Here is an 18,363-nt window from a genome sequence, read left to right on the forward strand (position 1 = left end):
TCATGGTAGTGCAAGAGATGGCCTACTGGAAGGATAGCTTGCAGCAGAGGATGAGAAGTTGGATTCACCATGCACATGGTGGAAGGAGTAGGTGACACCAAACATACCATTTATATCCTACCAATAAGGGAGGAAAGTTTAGAGGTGGACTCACCACATAAGGAATCACCTGTGGTAAGTCAGCTGGAATCGGGAATAGTAGTGCAGTGACAGCTCCGCAAAGAGTGAGATTGTACATTCTCTCTATCCCAAAGAGTCTGGTTGAGCTTTCAGTGAGACAGCTTAGGGATGCCATTGAGCATATAAATTGAGTTCTTTGGGACATTGTCTGACTCTATGCTTGAGATCTGTAGGAGCATAGATACGTTCTGCTCCAACCTTACATGTAGATTTGGGTGAGTCTGGAGGATCTTCTTTTCAACTGGTGGCTAGCTCATCAAAGAACCATGTTGTGATACCTGATGTTCAAGTGCTTGCTGTTACAGAATGCTGATATTAGGTTTCTGGATTACATCGTTGAAGAGTACTTAGAAGAATGAGAAAGTAGAGCAGTAGACATTCAGCCCTCTCAGTCCCTCTCCATTGTTATACCACTGCCACTAACTTAGTTCTTTGATTCCCTTAACCTAAAATGTATCATTATCTCTCTGAGTTTTCCTGTGGAACACACCACCTTTGTAGTCATAGAGACAAGAATGCTGAAATAGGTCCTTTGGCTTAGTGATTCCGGACCAACTGTCATGTAGACTTTTGTGCTAATCCTGAAATAACATCACTTTACTCTCCCCACATTCTCCTCAAACATCCCTCCCTCCCAGGTATGACCACCAGGGATACTTTACAGTGACCAATTTGCATCTTTGCGATATGGGAAGAAACCAGGGTGTCAGGAGGATACTCACATCGTCATGGAGAAGATATGCACTCTCTCTCCAGTTAGCACCCAAAGTCAGGATTGGTCCCAAGCTACTGTAGCTAGAAGCATCAGTCTGCATCAGTTTTGTTGTCCCTGTTCCTCCTGTTGCATTTCTTCCTCTGTGGAAATCAGAAGCTGTGCTGTTATCATGGAAATCAAATGATTCCCTGCAAAGTATTGCGAGTCTCTGTCCATATTCTAAGGTTTTATTTCATTGCCCCAGTGACACTCTTCACTACATTTCTGGTTGGTTCTGCAACTAGAGTTGCTGTTGTATTCTGTTCCACATCTGAGAGCCAGGAATGGAACTGAGATATATACAGCATGACAGAGGCCAGTGCAGTCAGCATGAGGATAATTGAGTCAAGTGATCTTTCTAGATCCCAGAACTGAACAAGATTTTTTGTTGGTCTCACAACAGGGACTATGAAATTCTGTGATTCATGAAGGGCTTCAGCTAGAGTAAAGAGTGCCATAGAAAGGAAGTCCTTTACTTTTTCAACCTACCGAAAACCTGCAAACCTGGAACATCCAGGCAGGTTTCTGTTGATGAATAAGGATTTGTGTTTCTTTCTCAGTCAGCTGACAGTGTCCATGGCTGTACACTACAACTTAAATCAGCCATTGTTGTTCAGAGTGTTCTTGAAGTTCTGAAGGCCTGCTTTTGGTACTGGCCTGAAGACAAGCCAGAGGACAGTGACAGGATCCTGTCACCAACAGCTTCGTCTCCACATCCATTTCTCCTGACACAATTGAAGTCAGTAGTTTCTAGCTTTCTGTTTCTGTGCCCCACCCTCACTCCCACTGAATCCTTCTGGCTGTTCTCCTTCAGCATTCTGCCCTTACCTTTGGGCCTTCTCCTCTTGTTCACTACATAAATACCCCTCATTTGCAGCAAAGGGCTGCTCTGACCTCTATACTCACACAAGACTTCAACCCCATTAAGTGCAATGAGCTTTACCACATCTAATCTCTGTAAAATACTGGCAAGTAGATGATGATCCCTTCAAATAGAGCAGGCACAGGGCTGAACTGTTCTAAAAACAGGAGACAATATTTGAAAATGTGAAGTAAAACTGAAATGATCACTGGAAAGATATTGTGAACTGCAACTTTAAGGTGACCCAGGAAGCAGCTGCTTTAATGTATGTATGATAAGGAGAGGTTGTTGTTTGCATCTCTGGGAATCAACTTCATGGTGAAAAGGCTACCAATTAGATACCATATATGGCATTGACATTACTCATGAACAATCCTTGTGCCACGTGCAAACAGGGGTCACCCACGAGTAAGGATAGGATCAAAAGTCTCATCATGTGCTGTGTGCAATCTGCTTAATCAACTGTACATTAAAAAAGTGTATGTTTTACAAATACATTTCAAGTCCAGCTGTCCTGAAGTGTTCTAACCTTCAGTACATGCAGTAATATCTTGCAATATTGTTCAAAATTATTTGACTTACTGTGCAAGAATGTTTGTTAAAGGAGTTCCCTGCTATTTTAAGTCTTGTGAGTCCCACATGTGCCATATAATAGCAAAACATTAGTCAACCATTTCCAAGAGTGTGAGGGAGTTAAGAAAGTGTGCTTTGAAGAGCAAGGAGCTCAATCCATGAGTGTTTATATCATATGTGCAAATTGCTGCTATGTTTAAAGGGAACTCCTTCTCTCTCAGTCAATTACACAGCTTTACAATTGTCTCATTACTTCCAAGTTTATGTCTTTAAAAATGCTTCTAGATAATGAATGGAGATGTTGCTAATTACTAAAACATGTAATGTGAGTCACTTTGCTCTACTTTCATATTTGAGGAGTTATTATTATTAGTAATGTTCTCAAAATAAATTGTGGTTCAATATTGTGCATTTGGTGGCGATATGGGTTCCCTGTGCCGCCTTACAGTGGAATTAGTAATGCAGAATACTGATTTCACTGTTTTCTTTCCAGTGATCCAGCTCATCAGTTTTACTTTGCTTTTTCACAAAAAGTTGTGTCATTTTGCCAACACACAATAAGATAATAGTCTAGCTTCTTTCCCTTTGTAAATGTTTTAAGTATTTTGCATATACAATGTGCAATGAATGTGAATAACCATTCATGCTGTTCTTTCAAAATCTGCTTGCTTTATTCTTGGAAGAGTCATCAACATCATGTGTCAAATTTTCCATTGGTATTATCTTTTTAGTTAATGTTCAATAAGAAGTGTAACCTCCGCTGTTTGTTCATAAACACATCTGCTTCAGCAGTTGTTTACTATAGCTGGAGAGGCTGTCAGCTTCTGTGTAGCCATTGGCATATTTATTTTCTTTGTTTCCTGTACATTCTCCTTTACACCTGGCAAGTGATGGAAAATGAAGCTTGTATTAATGCCACTTATACTGTGTATTTTTTTAAGTTTCCATTTATTAATGCAACCTCTGGATTTTAACTACAGTTGTATGGCAGAATTGTAATGTAATGTAATGCAAGTAATGTTATTTGCTTCTGATTTTATTAACTTAATAATCAAAATGTGTGGTGCACTTTCTCATTTGTGCATTTTCCATGTGGACAGGTTTTCTCTAGGTAGCAGAGCAAAGCAGGCAAGATTAGTTGTGTATGTGTTTTAGACAGCACTGTGCTTTTTTTTCAAAATAGAGGTAGAGATTTTCCTTTTTCTTCAGAGTACTATTCATTCAAGTTTTAAGGCTTTTTGGAGGAAAAAACTGAGACCTCAAGAATAACTGGAATGTAGATGTAGATCTTGTGGTTATGCTTTTGAAACCATTGTAGCTATTTATTTATTATAAGGATTTCAACAGATCTTAGCAGGACATCTCTTTGCTGTTCTTAAAGTATAGTACAGTTATGCAGTGAAAATGATAAAACATTTATTACAGAAGAGAAGGTAATATGCATAATTTATGCTGTTTTAGCACAATCATTAGTGATATTCTTGATAGATTTTATTTCCAGCTTTCATATCTAATACATGCCTGGAAAATTAATTTTATATCTTTCATTTATTTGCCTATGTTAAAATTGAGTTTTAAGTCATCTTCAAGTGAACAGTTTGATTGCTGCTCATGCATGGGCTTAATTACTTCCGAAGAAGGACAGTATTAAATGTTTTAAATGTCACAAAAATAAATGAATATCAGCCAGTAGATTTAAAACCAGCCAGTATCTGTGATGTTTTCTGCAAGGGCTTTTTTCTTTAAATGCCTCTGAGGCAAATTTTTATTTAGTCACCCAAAAAGGAATCCCATTGCTCTATTTATCACAGGCTGATGCTATATGATTTGTAACTCCCTTACAAAATTTTAATTTAGTATGATTAGCTGTGCATCATTAAACAAAGGTCTTTCATAAAGAATGCAGTAAAATACTGACAGAATCAAGATACTGAATATTTTAAATAAGGTTATAGTCACATACAATTGTCAATGCTGGATATTACTGCATGAAACACTGAATATGAACTTGTGCTTTCAGTTTGACTTGTTTTTAGATTGAAAAACTAAAAACATAACAACTGATGTGCTTCTATTTTTATCATTCAATTCCCCTCAATTTAAAGTATTTTGCTGATCAGAAAAGTATAATGTAAGTATTTTGACTGAACACGTAATATTTGTTAGCTTATAAATACTTAAAATAAAGCAAGGCAATTATTTAAGGCATTTATTTGTTGGAAGACTGTACCATGCTTTTTCCCTTCTGTTCTGGGACTGCCTCTGTAATTGGCAGAATGGGACCATCTTGATAATGGAAGTGTAAAAGTGTAATGAGAGTGTTAATTGATGCTTCTTAATCACTTTTAGGTATTAAGTCATGATGCAAGAATCCGCGACAGAGACAATAAGCAACAGTTCAATGAATCAAAATGGAATGAGCACTCTAAGCAGCCAATTAGATGCTGGCAGCAGAGATGGAAGATCAAGTGGTGACACCAGTGCCGAAGTAAGCACAGTAGAACTGCTGCATCTGCAACAACAGCAGGTAAGTTTTGTTTTCCCTAAGACCTCTTATTTTATATTTCATCACATTTTTCTTATTAACGATCAGAAAAGCTTTGTTCCCCATAGGATTATAAGATGTATTTTGAGTGCTTTCAATGATTTTAATCTATAATGCTGAAAACAATTTTCACATTCATTATACTCCAGTATTCAGACATTCTTCTGGCTGACTGTGGTAACATGACATTTTATTATGATAATGCATTTTCATTGATAGGTATCTACCCACTTAATCTAAAATAAAGTAATTCTTATCGGCTTTGTTATTTATATTAATCTTCTGTTTTTTTCTTGGGCATTTCAGTTGTAATATGTTATTTTCCACCAGAGGGCCACATTATTTGATTTCTCACTTCCTTGCAACATAAACTGAAAGTGTTTGTTCTGAAGGAAATAAGATTCACTTTTTATATTGCCTTGCAAAATTATTTTAAATTAAGGAACAGAGTCAAATTTAATGGTGGGTAGGTTTCAGAGAATAGTGGGCGTGGGAGGTGATGCGGGAGGAGGAGAGATTTTGAAATACATTTACTAGATTGAATTACAGGCCAGAGAACTTTGAAGTCTCAGCTGTCAATTAAATGCTGCCATTCATTCCTTTGGGCAAGGAAACAAGCCAGCAACTGCTAATGAGGATAAAGCAGATTGCCCTTGCCAGGTGTAGGGCTGTCTAACAATGGCATGGGGCTGTCTAAAAGTGGCAGAGGCAGAACATGAGGAGAGCTTTTCAGGAAGGATGGAAAGGAATCTGGATAGAACTTGAGCATCATCATGGGCCTAAAGAAACAAGTTTGCTTCTCCTGGTTCCACAAAAGAAAGAGATCTTCCGATCTATTTTAGATTGAAAGGAAACCACTGTAACCTCTCTACTCAAGCTTCTAATTAAAATCCATCAAAGCCGTTTGACATATTAAACACAAATGTGCATACATTTTTGGTTGTCCACCCCACCCACTCCTGCTCTTGGGTGAATTCTTCATTTCACTGTAGAACTATGCAGATTGAAATTGAAATTTGCAGAAAGCAGTGCCAAGCAAAACAAAATAAACTATTGGTTTCTTACCACCCAGTCTTCATCCAAGTGTTAAAATTGGCACCAGCATGTTCTGTGAAAGATAAAATAATTATTTGCTCTTGCTCGTTTTATTAAAGTGAATAAAGTTAGCCTTCAAATATCTGAAATATTTAAGTTTAGAGCAATGCAAAATACAACTGACTTGCTATTTACTGAGTAAAATTATTGATTTTTCTCATTAAATTCTTCCAATCCAAAAGGAAATAAAGACACAATGTGTAAATTCTGCAGCATAAAGCATGCTACACAAAATATTTTTGTTTGTAACATTCTGGATTCCAGATTCAGTTGCTATATGGATTCTACAATAGTTAATAAAAATTAACTGGTGTTTGATTATTAAGAAGAAATGGCAAACACTGAATTTTCCTTTCTATCTTAAAGGTAGATAACATTATTTCTTAAAGCAGGTTAGGGAATTGTGAACATATTTTCCTAAAGGAGATGGTGCCTCTGTTTGGTGGAACAGAAATTTAAGTGAAATTTGGAAAATAGATGTCTCTTTGGGTCCTATCATGAAAGTACAGTCTTGATTGGATAGATCTTTGCAGGTGTCAAGTTCTCCTAATATTCTACCATTTATTCACAATGATTATATATAGTCATCTTTTTGAAATGTAATATATTTTGGTATATGGTTCACAGCATTTATCAGGATTTAATTCACTTATACTTTTGTATTTAGTTGCAAATGGCATAATAATAGATTGTACTAGTTTAGATTAAGTGGAGCATTTTGGAAATTTCACTATTAGTTTTTTTTTCAGATTTTCTGTGGTGATAATCAATTATTGTTAGAAAGATCTCAATTCAATCTACAAACTAATAAGAACACTTCATCTTATAGTATTTGTATCTTGACTGATGGAAGTGAAGCGCTTGTGTAGATTGTTTCTGCTGCATTCCAAGAAAGTGAAGTGAAAGGCAAATTATCTGTATAAATTTCTTTAATTAAGAGGTATCACTGATATTGATTATATGAACTCCTAGGTTGTACATACTTTATTTTTGACATAGTGATGTCTTTCATTTCAAAAGACTTGGTTATTTTTTCCAATTTTGACCAATAATTTTGACCAGTTTTAAAAGGTTTTGTTTCTAAAAGTGACAAAGTGTACCAAATAGCAAGCTGTTTCAGTTTTGCTGTAATGCTCTTCAGCATAAGAAGTGATCTAGGGGTCCGCTCCACACACAAGGTGAGGAAATATATGTAAGGCTAGCTAGTTTGAATTTCAGCTTGGTACTCTGCAAAATATGATATCCTCTTACTGAATATAGAAAGGTTAGTTGATCCAACCAGATTAGCAGAATGCCACCACAGTACAAAACATGGTTAAGGCCAAAACTATTATGACTACATTCTGAATGGAATGGTGAAGCAATAATTAGGTGGGTTAAAATTTAATAAACTAGTTAGTTTGATTGAAAAAAACTGTCTCATGCAGTACTTAAACTGCACCCTGGAAATTAAAACAATTTTATTTATTGTAATCATAAGCATTACAGTAAGGTGGGAAAAGTTTAATTCATGTTAAAAATCATTCAAGTTGGTTACAGTCACAGAATAATGCAAGAGCTTTTACATAGGAAAGATTTTTACTTTTGAAAAAAGAAAGAAACGTACATTTGTTTTACTTGAAAATAAAGTGGCATATTGATGTGATCGTATTAGGCTTAACGCCTGAAAGAAAGCTGTCTATAAGTAATGAGAATATTTCTATTTCAAGGAAAACAGTGAAACCATTACTTAATGCACTTTCCTTGTTTCATCTTTTAAGTGTTTCAAAATGCCACTTTGTCAGCAGATTTATGTAGCCTCCTTTGAGGTTGGGAGATGCACAGCTATAACATAAAACACAGTCTGTTTTGATGAACTAGCACATGCGCATTACCTGAATTAGTTGTTGTAAAATATTTACAGAACAGTCTGGAATCACTTTGAACCAAAGTATTTGTGTTCACATCTGAACAGCGATCGTGACCTTGAGAAAATAATATGAAAGATCCTGGTTATCAATTTAGACAGCTAGGTTAAAAGGAATGAAGGAAAAAGTGTCTTCTTTCTAATGCCCTTCACTTGGCATCTACACCTACCACCTGAGTTTTATTCAATATCATGACAAGAGCACTCTGCTGTGCATTGTTCAGTGTTGTGAGGAAACCCATGTCTGGCTTATCTCTGTTTCATATTTCATTTCTTCTTCTTCTTAGAAGATTCAATTAACATATGTATATTCTTACAAACTTTAAGTATCTTAAGAGTCTCCACAATTTTAGATTTTTAACAGACCTGACTTTCATTCCCTAATATAGTCAACCAAATTGGGGAACCAGGGAAACAATGCCCGTTTTTTCAGCTAATGTTGTACAGAAATTTTGTTTGTAAAATGTACCTTTGGTGCAAAGTATCATTTTTCCCTGTTGGTAAAAATAAACTGGCTCATATGGGAATGGTCTTCTCATAGTGAAATAGTTCCCACCAAAAAACAGATTTGCAAAAATGTCAAACAGAAAGGGTCAGAAGTTAAATCTGTCCTTGTACATTCAAGCAACTTCCTTCTGAAACAGCACCAGGCCTTCTATCCCCGACACTGCTCACAGGTGCAATGTTGGATGTAGTCATAAAATGACAAAATATAGTAAAAGCTCACAGCTAATGAGGAGAAAAAAAATCTGATGAATTCTTCTGTAAACTGTCAAGATGAATGATACTAACCCAGAAGGCCACATTGACAATATATCTTTTGTATATTATGATCATTACTTTAATTAGAAAGGGGTGTATTCCCCATTTGAAGGTACATGGTATCAGATAGTAAGTTTGTATATATTAGGCTTGGAAAAGTACTTGTACTAGTGCAAAATAATTTAATATTTGGCTGCTGAGCTCCTCCTGAATCAGTAGCTGATATTGAGTGAAACATGCACTGTACCTTCCCACTAGTTCTGTATATTAATTTGTATTTTTAAAGGACCTTTTCCTCATCCATGGGCACCTCAGTCATTTAATGGTAAACATCAGAAAAGATGGAATGGGCCCATTGCTGGCAGGAAAAGACTGGAAGCCATTCCTCACTATTTGCTTTTCCATCCACCCTCTCCTAATTAGGTGCGAAGCTGCAAATGATCAAACAGTAAATGAAGAAGTTTTAGAGTGCTGTAATCTAGCAATAGAGTCCTAGAGTTTTCCTGAGAGCCAGCTGAAAATTTGATTATTCATCTTTCTAGAGCCACCTTCCATGCCTGCAAGAAAAAGAATCTCAGTTGTATATGGTGATATATATGTATTTTGATAATAAACTTACTTTGAACTTCAAGATTCAGTTAATACTACTATGCTGTTGAACTGGAGACCTGAGTTAGCTGGAGAAGCCATGCTTAAGATCATTTTAGGGTCAGAAAGGCAACGTCATGATAATCGTTGAGGTTTTTAACATGAAAGTGGATTGGGAAAACCAGGTCAGTGCTGGACCTTAAGAGAGAGAATTTGTAGAATGTCTAAGGGATAACTTTTTGGAACAGCTTGTTGTTAAGCCCACTAGGGGATTGGCTGTGCTGGATTTGGTGTTATGCAATGATCTGGAGGTAATAAGAGAGCTTTTTAAGGAACACTTAGAGAACAGTGATCATAAGATGATCGAGTTCACATTGCAATCTGAGAGTGAAAAAATAAAATCCAATGTGTCAATATTTCAGTGGGATAAAGGAAATTTCAATGGCATGAGAGGGGAACTGGCCAAAGTTGACTGGAAAGGGCCATTTGCAGGAAGGACAGCAGAGCAGCAATGGCTGGAGTTTCTGCAAAAAATGAGGGAAGTGCAAGACAGATATATTCCAAATAAGAAGTTTTCAAAGGGAAGCAGGACACTACCGTGGCTGACAAGTGAAGTCAGAGCCAAAGTAAAAGCAATCGAGAGGGTATACAAGGAAGCCAAAGCTACTGGGAAGATAGAGTATTGGAAGCTTTGAAAAAGTTGCAGAAGGAAACTAAGAAGGTTATTCAGAAGGAAACAATGAATTATGAAAGGAAGCTGGCAACTAATATCAAAGAAGATATGTAAAGCTTTATTAAGTATATAAAGGGTAAAAGAGAGTCGAGGGTAGATATAGGACTAATACAAACTGATGCTGGAGATGAGAGATGCAGAGATGGGAGTTGAGCTGAATGTGTATTTTTCATCAGCCTTTACAGTGGAAGACGTCTGTAGTATACCAAACATTCAAGAGTGTCAGGGAAGTGAAGTTTGTGCAGTGAAAATTATGACTGAGAAGGTGCTCAGGAAGCTTAATGGTCTGAGGGTGGATAAATCTCCTGGACCTGATGGAATGCACCCTTGGGTTCTAAAGGAAGTAGCTGGAGAGATTGCAAAGGCATTAACAATGATCTTACAAGAATCTATAGATTCTGGCATTGTACCGGATGACTGGAAAATTACAAATGTTGCTCAGCTGTTTAAGAAGTGTGGGAGTTAGCAGGAAGGAAACTATAGACCTGTTAGCCTAACATCAGTGGTTGGGAAGTTGCTGGAATCAATTGTTAGGGATCAGATTGCGGAGTACCTGTAGCCACATGGCAAGATAGGCCGAAGCCAGCATAGCTTCCTGAAAGGAAAATCCTGCCTGACAAACCTACTTAAATTCTGTGAGGAAATTACAAGCAGGGTAGATGGAGGAGATGCAATAGAAGTCATCTACTTGGATTTCCAGAAGGCCTTTGACAAGGCGCCACACGTGAGGCTGCTTAGCAAGATAAGAGCCCATGGAATTACAGGGAAGTTACTAGCGTGGGTGGAGCACTGGCTGATCGGCAGAACACAGAGAGTGGGAATAAAGAGATCCTATTCTGGCTGGCTGCCAGTTACTAGTGAAGTTCCACAGGGGTCGGTGTTGGGGCCACTGTTTTTTACGATGTATGTCAATGATTTAGACTACAGTATTAATGGATTTGTGGCTAAATTTGCCAATGATATGAAGATAGGTGGAGGAGCAGGTGGTATTGAGGAAACAGAGAGCCTGCAGAGAGACTTAGATAGTTTAGGGGAATGGGCAAAGAAGTGGCAAATGAAATACAATGTTGTGAAGTGTATGGTCATGCACTTTGGTAGAAGAAATAAATGGGCAGACTATTATATAGATGGGGATAGAATTCAAAATGCAGAGATGCAAAACGACTTGGGAGTCCTTGTGCAGGATACCCTAAAGGTTAACCTCCAGGTTGAGTTGGTTGTGAAGAAGGCAAATGCAATGTTGGCATTCATTTCTGTAGAATATAAGAGGAGGGATGTGATATTGGGGCTCTATAAGGCACTCGTGAGACCACACTTGGAGTATTGTGTGCAGTTTTGGGCTCCTTATTTTAGAAAGGATATACTGACATTGGAGAGGGTTCAGAGAAGATTCACAAGAATGATTCCAGGAATTAAAGGGTTACTGTATGAGGAACATCTAGCAACTCTTGGGCTGTATTCCCTGGAGTTCTGGAGAATGAGGGGGCATCTCATAGAATCATTCTGAATGTTAAAAGACCTGAACAGATTAGATATGGCAAAATTATTTCCTGTGGTATGGGTTGCTAGGACAAGAGTGCATGACTTTGGGATTGAAGGACGTCCATTTAGAACTGAGATGTTGAGAAATTACTTTAGTCAGAGGGTGGTAAATCTGTGGAATTTGTTGCCATGAGCAGCTGCAGAGGCCAAGTCATTGGGTATATTTAAGGCAGAGATAGAGAGGTTGTCATTAGCCAGGGCATCAAAGGGTAGGGGTGAAGGCAGGGGAGTGGAGGTGACTTGGAGAATTGGATCAGCCCATGATTGAATGGCAGAGCAGACTCGATGGGCTGAATTACCTACTTCTGTTCCTATAGTTTATGGTCTTATAAAATGTAGGAACAGTGATAAAATGCTGAGACTTAAAGGCCATTGGGTTTGGTCATGATGGATCTGATCTTTGCCTCAATTCCACTCCCCTGCTGGTTCCCTGCAACCCTTGACAATGCTATCAACCCAAAGTCTGCCTCTGCTTTCAATGTGCTTCGATATACGTATTTATTATGTTTGAAAATCATCTACATCAGAGTCAGATTGAAACCTATTCTTGGTTTTTCTATTTTGCATCTTTGTTAACGAACTGAAGAATATCATCAAAAGTGAAATAGTTCTCTTTATTGGTGACACCACTCTCCGGAGAGTAGTGTAGTTTCTAAATAAAACCAAACAGCATCTGAATCACTGCAGGTGAAGTAGACAAAGTTAGACGGTGGGTGGATAAATTATGTAGATCTTTAGTGCTTACAAAATCCAAGTAATATCTCTATCAAAAAGTTTGATCATAATGTTGTCCATCTACCTACACTCCTTGAGATGGTGAGCTCTGTTTCATATTACAATTACACTGGATCAGTATGAGGAAAAGAAGTATTAAACTGGCTGAAAAAAGTAGAATTATAGTTTTATTCACTTGCCTGTCTGAGTAGTCCTGCGACCCCCATGTAAATCTTATTCAACACACACAAAGTAATAGAAGAACTCAACAGGTCAGGCAGCATCCATGGAAATGAGCAGTCGACGTTTTGGGCCGAGACCCTTCTTCAGGCCATATAACGTATATGGAATCTTATTGACCAGTTTGTCAAGCTGTAAGAAGTTTGCATTTTATCTTGAAACCAATACATCCATATTGTGGACTTGGTAAATCTGGGCTGTTCCCTGCTGTTCAATAATCCAGTGCTAGAGATGTGTGGTAAACTTTCAATCTTTTGTTCAACTGAAGTCCACATCTTAAAATCGATTTATATAAATGTTCATGTGTACACTTGGCATCCACATCATTTTCCTGTCCTGAATATTTCTCAATAGTGAAAGACATTTTAATCATGCCTCCTTTTGCCAATTTAAAATTGATTAATAGAGGAATAGTGAACACAAGTGTAACAGTACATACCACAGACCTGGAAATAAAACACTTAGATTTTTCTGATATATTCAGTAAATATCAAAGGATGAAATAGTATAAAAAAGAGGGAGTGAGTTGGGTATTTGTTGTGAGGAACTTTTTCAAAATGTATCCCATGCAAGGTGAGGAAATACTTCCATCTATTGCCGTACAATCCATTTGGAACAGGCAATATAACAAGTGGCATGCTTTCATTTTTCTTCCTTGGTAGCGGTATATTTCAACTCTAGGATGAGTAAAAGAATGAACATTCCACAATGCATTCTGGTTAAGATTTGAGGATCAATAAGACAGTAAATCCAAGACTTCAGCAGTATTGCTCCAAACAATTTTATTAATAATTATATTCTGGAATAGTTACTATATGTTTTTTATCCACTTTCACAGGGTGATGTTATTACATCTCCACTCTCCATCAGACAAGCCCATATTAGTTAATTGCTGTCCTTAGCTAATTTGAATAATATTGTTGTAGGGTAAATGACTCAATGTTCTTGACTTCAAGGATCAAGGATCAACTTTATTCACCAAATACATTTACATGTATTAGGAAATTGCTGTGGTGTGTTGTTGCTACAGTTCACCTTACAGTGAACACCAGGTTAATGGCTGGAGATAAACACTGTCTTCATTTTGCTCACAGCAAGTGTTCAATAAGTTTTTCCCCAATCCTAAGGAGGTAATGCTCATTTTTATCAAGTACACTAACTCAAGATTAAAGTGGAAAAGGATGATTGTGAGGAGCAGGAATAAATACGTAAGTTTTTTTTTCATCAGATATCTGATGTGGGAGTGTTATTTGCCTTCTATAACTCTTTGCCTGGCTTCTTGCCTCTCTGTTAAACCTAGAGCAAAAGACTTGAACAAATATGGAAGACAGCTAGTACCACATGAACTACTAGCAGCTTCTGCTCTCATCATTGCTAATAACTCATTGTTCCAGGACCATCTGGGAGTACACAGAAAACCCTGCTTTCTCTTCTCAGCTGGAAAACATTTTCTTCAAATCCTTTCCTCCAATAACAAGCTTTGGGAGCTCATGAACTTTGTCATTACTATTAGGATTGGCCCAGAGCTTGCAGTGTGGAAAGCCACCATCAAATAGTACTGACCTATTTGATGAGGACAGATTTACTAGATCCACTACTAACAACTTATTGCTCAAAGCCACCCTGAACTAAAATTACGTGGGAGCCATAAAATGTTTATTCACAGACTCATTGAGCTGAATGGCCTAATTCTGCTCCTATATCTTATAAGTGAATTTGAGAATCCTCGGGCTGGTATAATTTGGCATTGGTTTTGCAGATGGTTTCCTGTATGCACGTGTTGGTGGATCCAACAATTGATGTGCATATACTGAGCCAAGTCCAACATAGTTTGGATTTAGCAAACGGATTTCCCAGATGATATTCCCAATAAATTGATGGGCAGTAACCAACTATGATGGTTTCCCAGATCTCTCCAAGTCAAAATTTACCATTCCTCCCAGTCCTACACCTTGATAAGAATAAAGAAAGTAATTTTATAATACAATATTATAGCTTTATTGTACATCGAGGAAAGGTTAGGTTAAACTAGTGTGCATTTGTTGTGTGATGTGTTATGTTTTTTTAAGATTTCAGATGGAATTTCAAAGGAAAATGAAGTAATTATGATCTGTGAAGTATGTGTGGATATGAAGTTTATTTTCTGGAAATTATATCATTCAGAAAGGAGTAAATTTAGATGTCATCAGGGAGAGCCCTGTGTAATGTTGCAGGTGCTTGGCTCATGCTGATATGCATGAAACAATTATTTAGATTTTACAAAGTCCCTGTTGGAAATTGCACACCTGCACCTGAGGGATCTGTAGCCATACCTAAATTGCTTGATGGCAATTGCCATCCAAATAGCAGCTTGGAGAATATAATGGTGTAAAAAAAAGCTGCTCACAATGATTCATTCATTCCCTCCCCATCAGAGAAGGCTAAAAAAAAAGTCAAGTGACATAATTTATTTCAAAGATAAACATGTATGTTCAGTAACTCTTTCCACTGGGACTACGAAGTTGTCATCTGATCATGTGATTGCTCATGGTTTGGTTAAGAGAGTTGTAGGTAGATTGTTAGTCCAGAGTATTGTTTGGTTGCATTTAGAATTCAAGGGGAAGGTTCGAAGAGATTCATTTGGAGGTTAAAGTAATGGTTTGTTAAAATTGAGTAGTTGGATAAAATATAAGATTGAGTAGATTGGTATATATTTGTTAGTTCATGAGTCTAACCAACTATTCTTTCCCATATAGCCACACATGACTTAATTTTGGACCTGATCATGGATTGCTGATATTTTCCTATTGTTTCAAATTTTGGTTAGATTGAAATTGATTGGAAGTGCAGAGCTCTAATGCTCTCAGGCATCCATCCACCCATCCATGATTTTCTTTAGCTAAAGCACTCATGTAATATGTTCTTATTTTGGTGTGAATTACTTTGACAAGACTATTTCAGTGATACAAATATGTTTGTAGGAAACTAGTTAGTGAGTACATGGGAACAGAATGTGTTAGTAATTCATATTGTCAATCTTGGTGATGTTTGTTTTTCTATGGTCTGTCACATCCTACTGAAGTTTATTTTAGACATGTGAAGGTGATAAATTGTCTTTAAAAGGCCACTCAAATCTTTGACTGTATTTGGCAGTAAATTTGATTTCCTTTGCTGAACTGGTTCAGGGAAAGCAAATACAATCCAAATATGTGCAGTTTGATGATCGATGATGTTAATATTGTTGATGTTTAATTACATTAATATATTCCTGTTTGTAGTAAGTATATAAGTATATTAAACAAGAATATGCTGCCCCCATGATTCTAAACCTTGCTCTAGTATTCAGTACGATTATAGATTATCCTGTACCTCATCCAATTTGTCCCAGTTCCCCGTTCTTCTGTATGCTCTAAAATGTATCATTATCAATCTTAAATATACCCACTGTTAGTTCGTTGGTTGAACTTTGCTTTAGAAAACTCACACAGATTGAAAAATAGCCAACATTTTTTTTTGTTTAGACCATATTCCTTTGTTCTAGACTTTTTTGGTCCAAGAAAACAGGCTGTCCGTGTCAATTGCACTCAGAATTCTTCCTGCCACAATGTTCACACCATTGTCAGTTTACTAATCTTCAGTAAATATCAACACTATTTTAAAATCTATTTAAAAAGGTTGATAAACAAATGGGGAAGAGGAACCACTGATGTATATTGATAGGTGAAGAAGTATTGAAAGAGGATGCTGAAGCTAAAGTCGGCTGGTTGAGTTAAGTGGCCTGTTCCTATGCTGTGTAACCATAAATGGAGAAACCAAACTGGGAATCTTTTGTTGTCATTGCTTCAGCAGCTTCAGTATGTTTTTATTTTACTGAAATATTCATTTGCAATTACTTCAAGCAGAACAAGTTTCTGTCAAAACATTTTATTTCCAAGAAAACTACTAACACTTCTTATGATATAAAAATTGTTTCACTTAGTATAACACCAGCAGATTTTTACCCAATAAAGCTGCTTTCCATACTTGTCAAGGGTGTGTACTTGTTAAGAGTTGAATATGAACAAATTTGCATTTTTGCATATTTTTCTGCAGAGTCTTTTTATGCTTTATAAAAAGGCGGCAGGGCAGCATAGCAGTTGGTGTAATGCTATTACGGCATCATCGAACCCGGTTCAATTCCACCATTGAAAATAAGGAGTTTGTATATTCTCACTGTGACTGCATGGGTTTCTTAACATGTGTACATGTTAGTAGATTAATTCATCACATTGGTATAATTGGGTGGTGTGGGCCCATTAAGCTGGAAGGGCCTGTTACCGTGCTGTATCTCTAAATAAAATAATATCTTTGAAGATGTTTATTACTTTTTGGGCAGTAAGGCATAGGGTCTGTAAGCATGGGATCATTTAGGTACAATGGCATCACTGAAATAATAAGCTCTTCAACACAGACTTGCTGTTTGTGAAGTTGAAGTCATGTTTCTTATTTTGTGCAATTGCATAGGAAAAGCGTGTGCACCTTCTAAATTCGGGAGGTGATCTTTGGTCTTTGTTTTCAGTTTGACAGAGAACCAAGTCACAGGCAGAGCCCTAGAGGTAATTTCCGAGGAGTCAGTAAGGTGATTCTTGAGTTTGGGTGAACAAATTTAAGCAAGTGATAACATAAGAAGTAGGAGCAGCAGCAGGCCATCTGGCCCATTGAGCCTGCACCACCATTCAATAAGATCGTGGCTGATCTGACCATGGACTCATCTCCACCTATGCCTTTTCCCCAGAACCCTTAATTGCCCTACTATGCAAAAATCTATCCAACCTTGTTTTAAATACATTTACTGAGGTAGTCTCCACTGCTTCATTGGGCAGAGAATTCCACAGATTCACCACTCTCTGGGAAAAGTAGTTCCCATCATCTCTGTCTTAAATCTAGTTCTAGTCTCACTGACCAGTGGAAACAACTTTCCTGACTTTACCTTATCTATCCCTTTCAGAATTTTATATGATGCTGTAGGATTTCCTCTCATTCTGCTGAATTTCAGCAAGTAGAGTCCCAGCAACTCTATCTCTCCTCATAGTCTAATCCCCTCATCTCAGGTATCAACCTGGTGAACCTGCTGTGCACCACCTCCGAAGCCAGTGTATCCATCCTCAGGTAAGGAGACCAGAACTGCAGGTGGTACTCCAGATGTGGCCTCACTCACCAGTACCCATATAGTTGCATCATAACCTCCCTGCTCTTAAATTCAATCCCTCTAGCAATGAAGGCCAACATTTCATTTGCCTTCTGCTGCACCTCCAAACCAAACTTCTGTGATTCATGTACAAGCGCTCCCAAGTCCTTCTGTACAGTAGAGTGCTGCAACCTTTTACCATTTAAATAATAATCTGATCTTCCATTTTTCCTTCCAAAGTGGATGACGTTTCATTTACCAACATTGTACTCCATCTGCCAGGCCCTTGCCCACTCACTTAACCTATCTATATCTCTCTGCAGACTCTCTGTATCTCTGCACAATTTGCTTTTCTACTTAATTTAGTGTCATCAACAAACTTAGATATACTACACTTGGTCCCCCTCCCCTGTATTTTAAAAAGTACACAAAAGTATATTATTTTCAATTTTGATTAACATTAAGATTCAATTAATTTAAATCATTTACCTCACTTTTAAATGCTTATTACTTTAAATGTTATTGATTTTTTGTTTAAATCAGTTAATTATTTTTTCCATCTGTTTCTTAATGTCTCAGAGAGACATGTGAAAACAGTGAAAAGCCCTTCTGACAGCAAGAACTAGATCCCCACTCCAGTTCGTAGGAGAGCAGTGATGCTTCAAGATCATTGAAAGCTGTGTGTCTTTAATAGATGTGCAATAATGGGACTGTGTGGGGCTT

The 18,363-nt window shown here is 37.3% G+C and overlaps 1 protein-coding gene across 1 annotated transcript in view; it reads left to right on the top strand.

Annotated features, from left to right (window-relative positions):
• foxp2 (forkhead box P2) overlaps window positions 1-18,363 on the top strand; it is a 550,159-nt gene that overhangs the window by 228,973 nt on the left and 302,823 nt on the right. The window contains exon 3 of the mRNA XM_059978258.1: window positions 4,719-4,896. Within this exon, the coding sequence (XP_059834241.1) occupies window positions 4,729-4,896 (168 nt within the window). The 5' untranslated portion in view covers window positions 4,719-4,728. The remainder of the gene's footprint in view (window positions 1-4,718; window positions 4,897-18,363) is intronic.

The sequence above is a fragment of the Hypanus sabinus genome, chromosome 8 (assembly GCF_030144855.1).
Source record: "Hypanus sabinus isolate sHypSab1 chromosome 8, sHypSab1.hap1, whole genome shotgun sequence".
NCBI classification, from domain to species: Eukaryota; Metazoa; Chordata; class Chondrichthyes; order Myliobatiformes; family Dasyatidae; genus Hypanus; species Hypanus sabinus.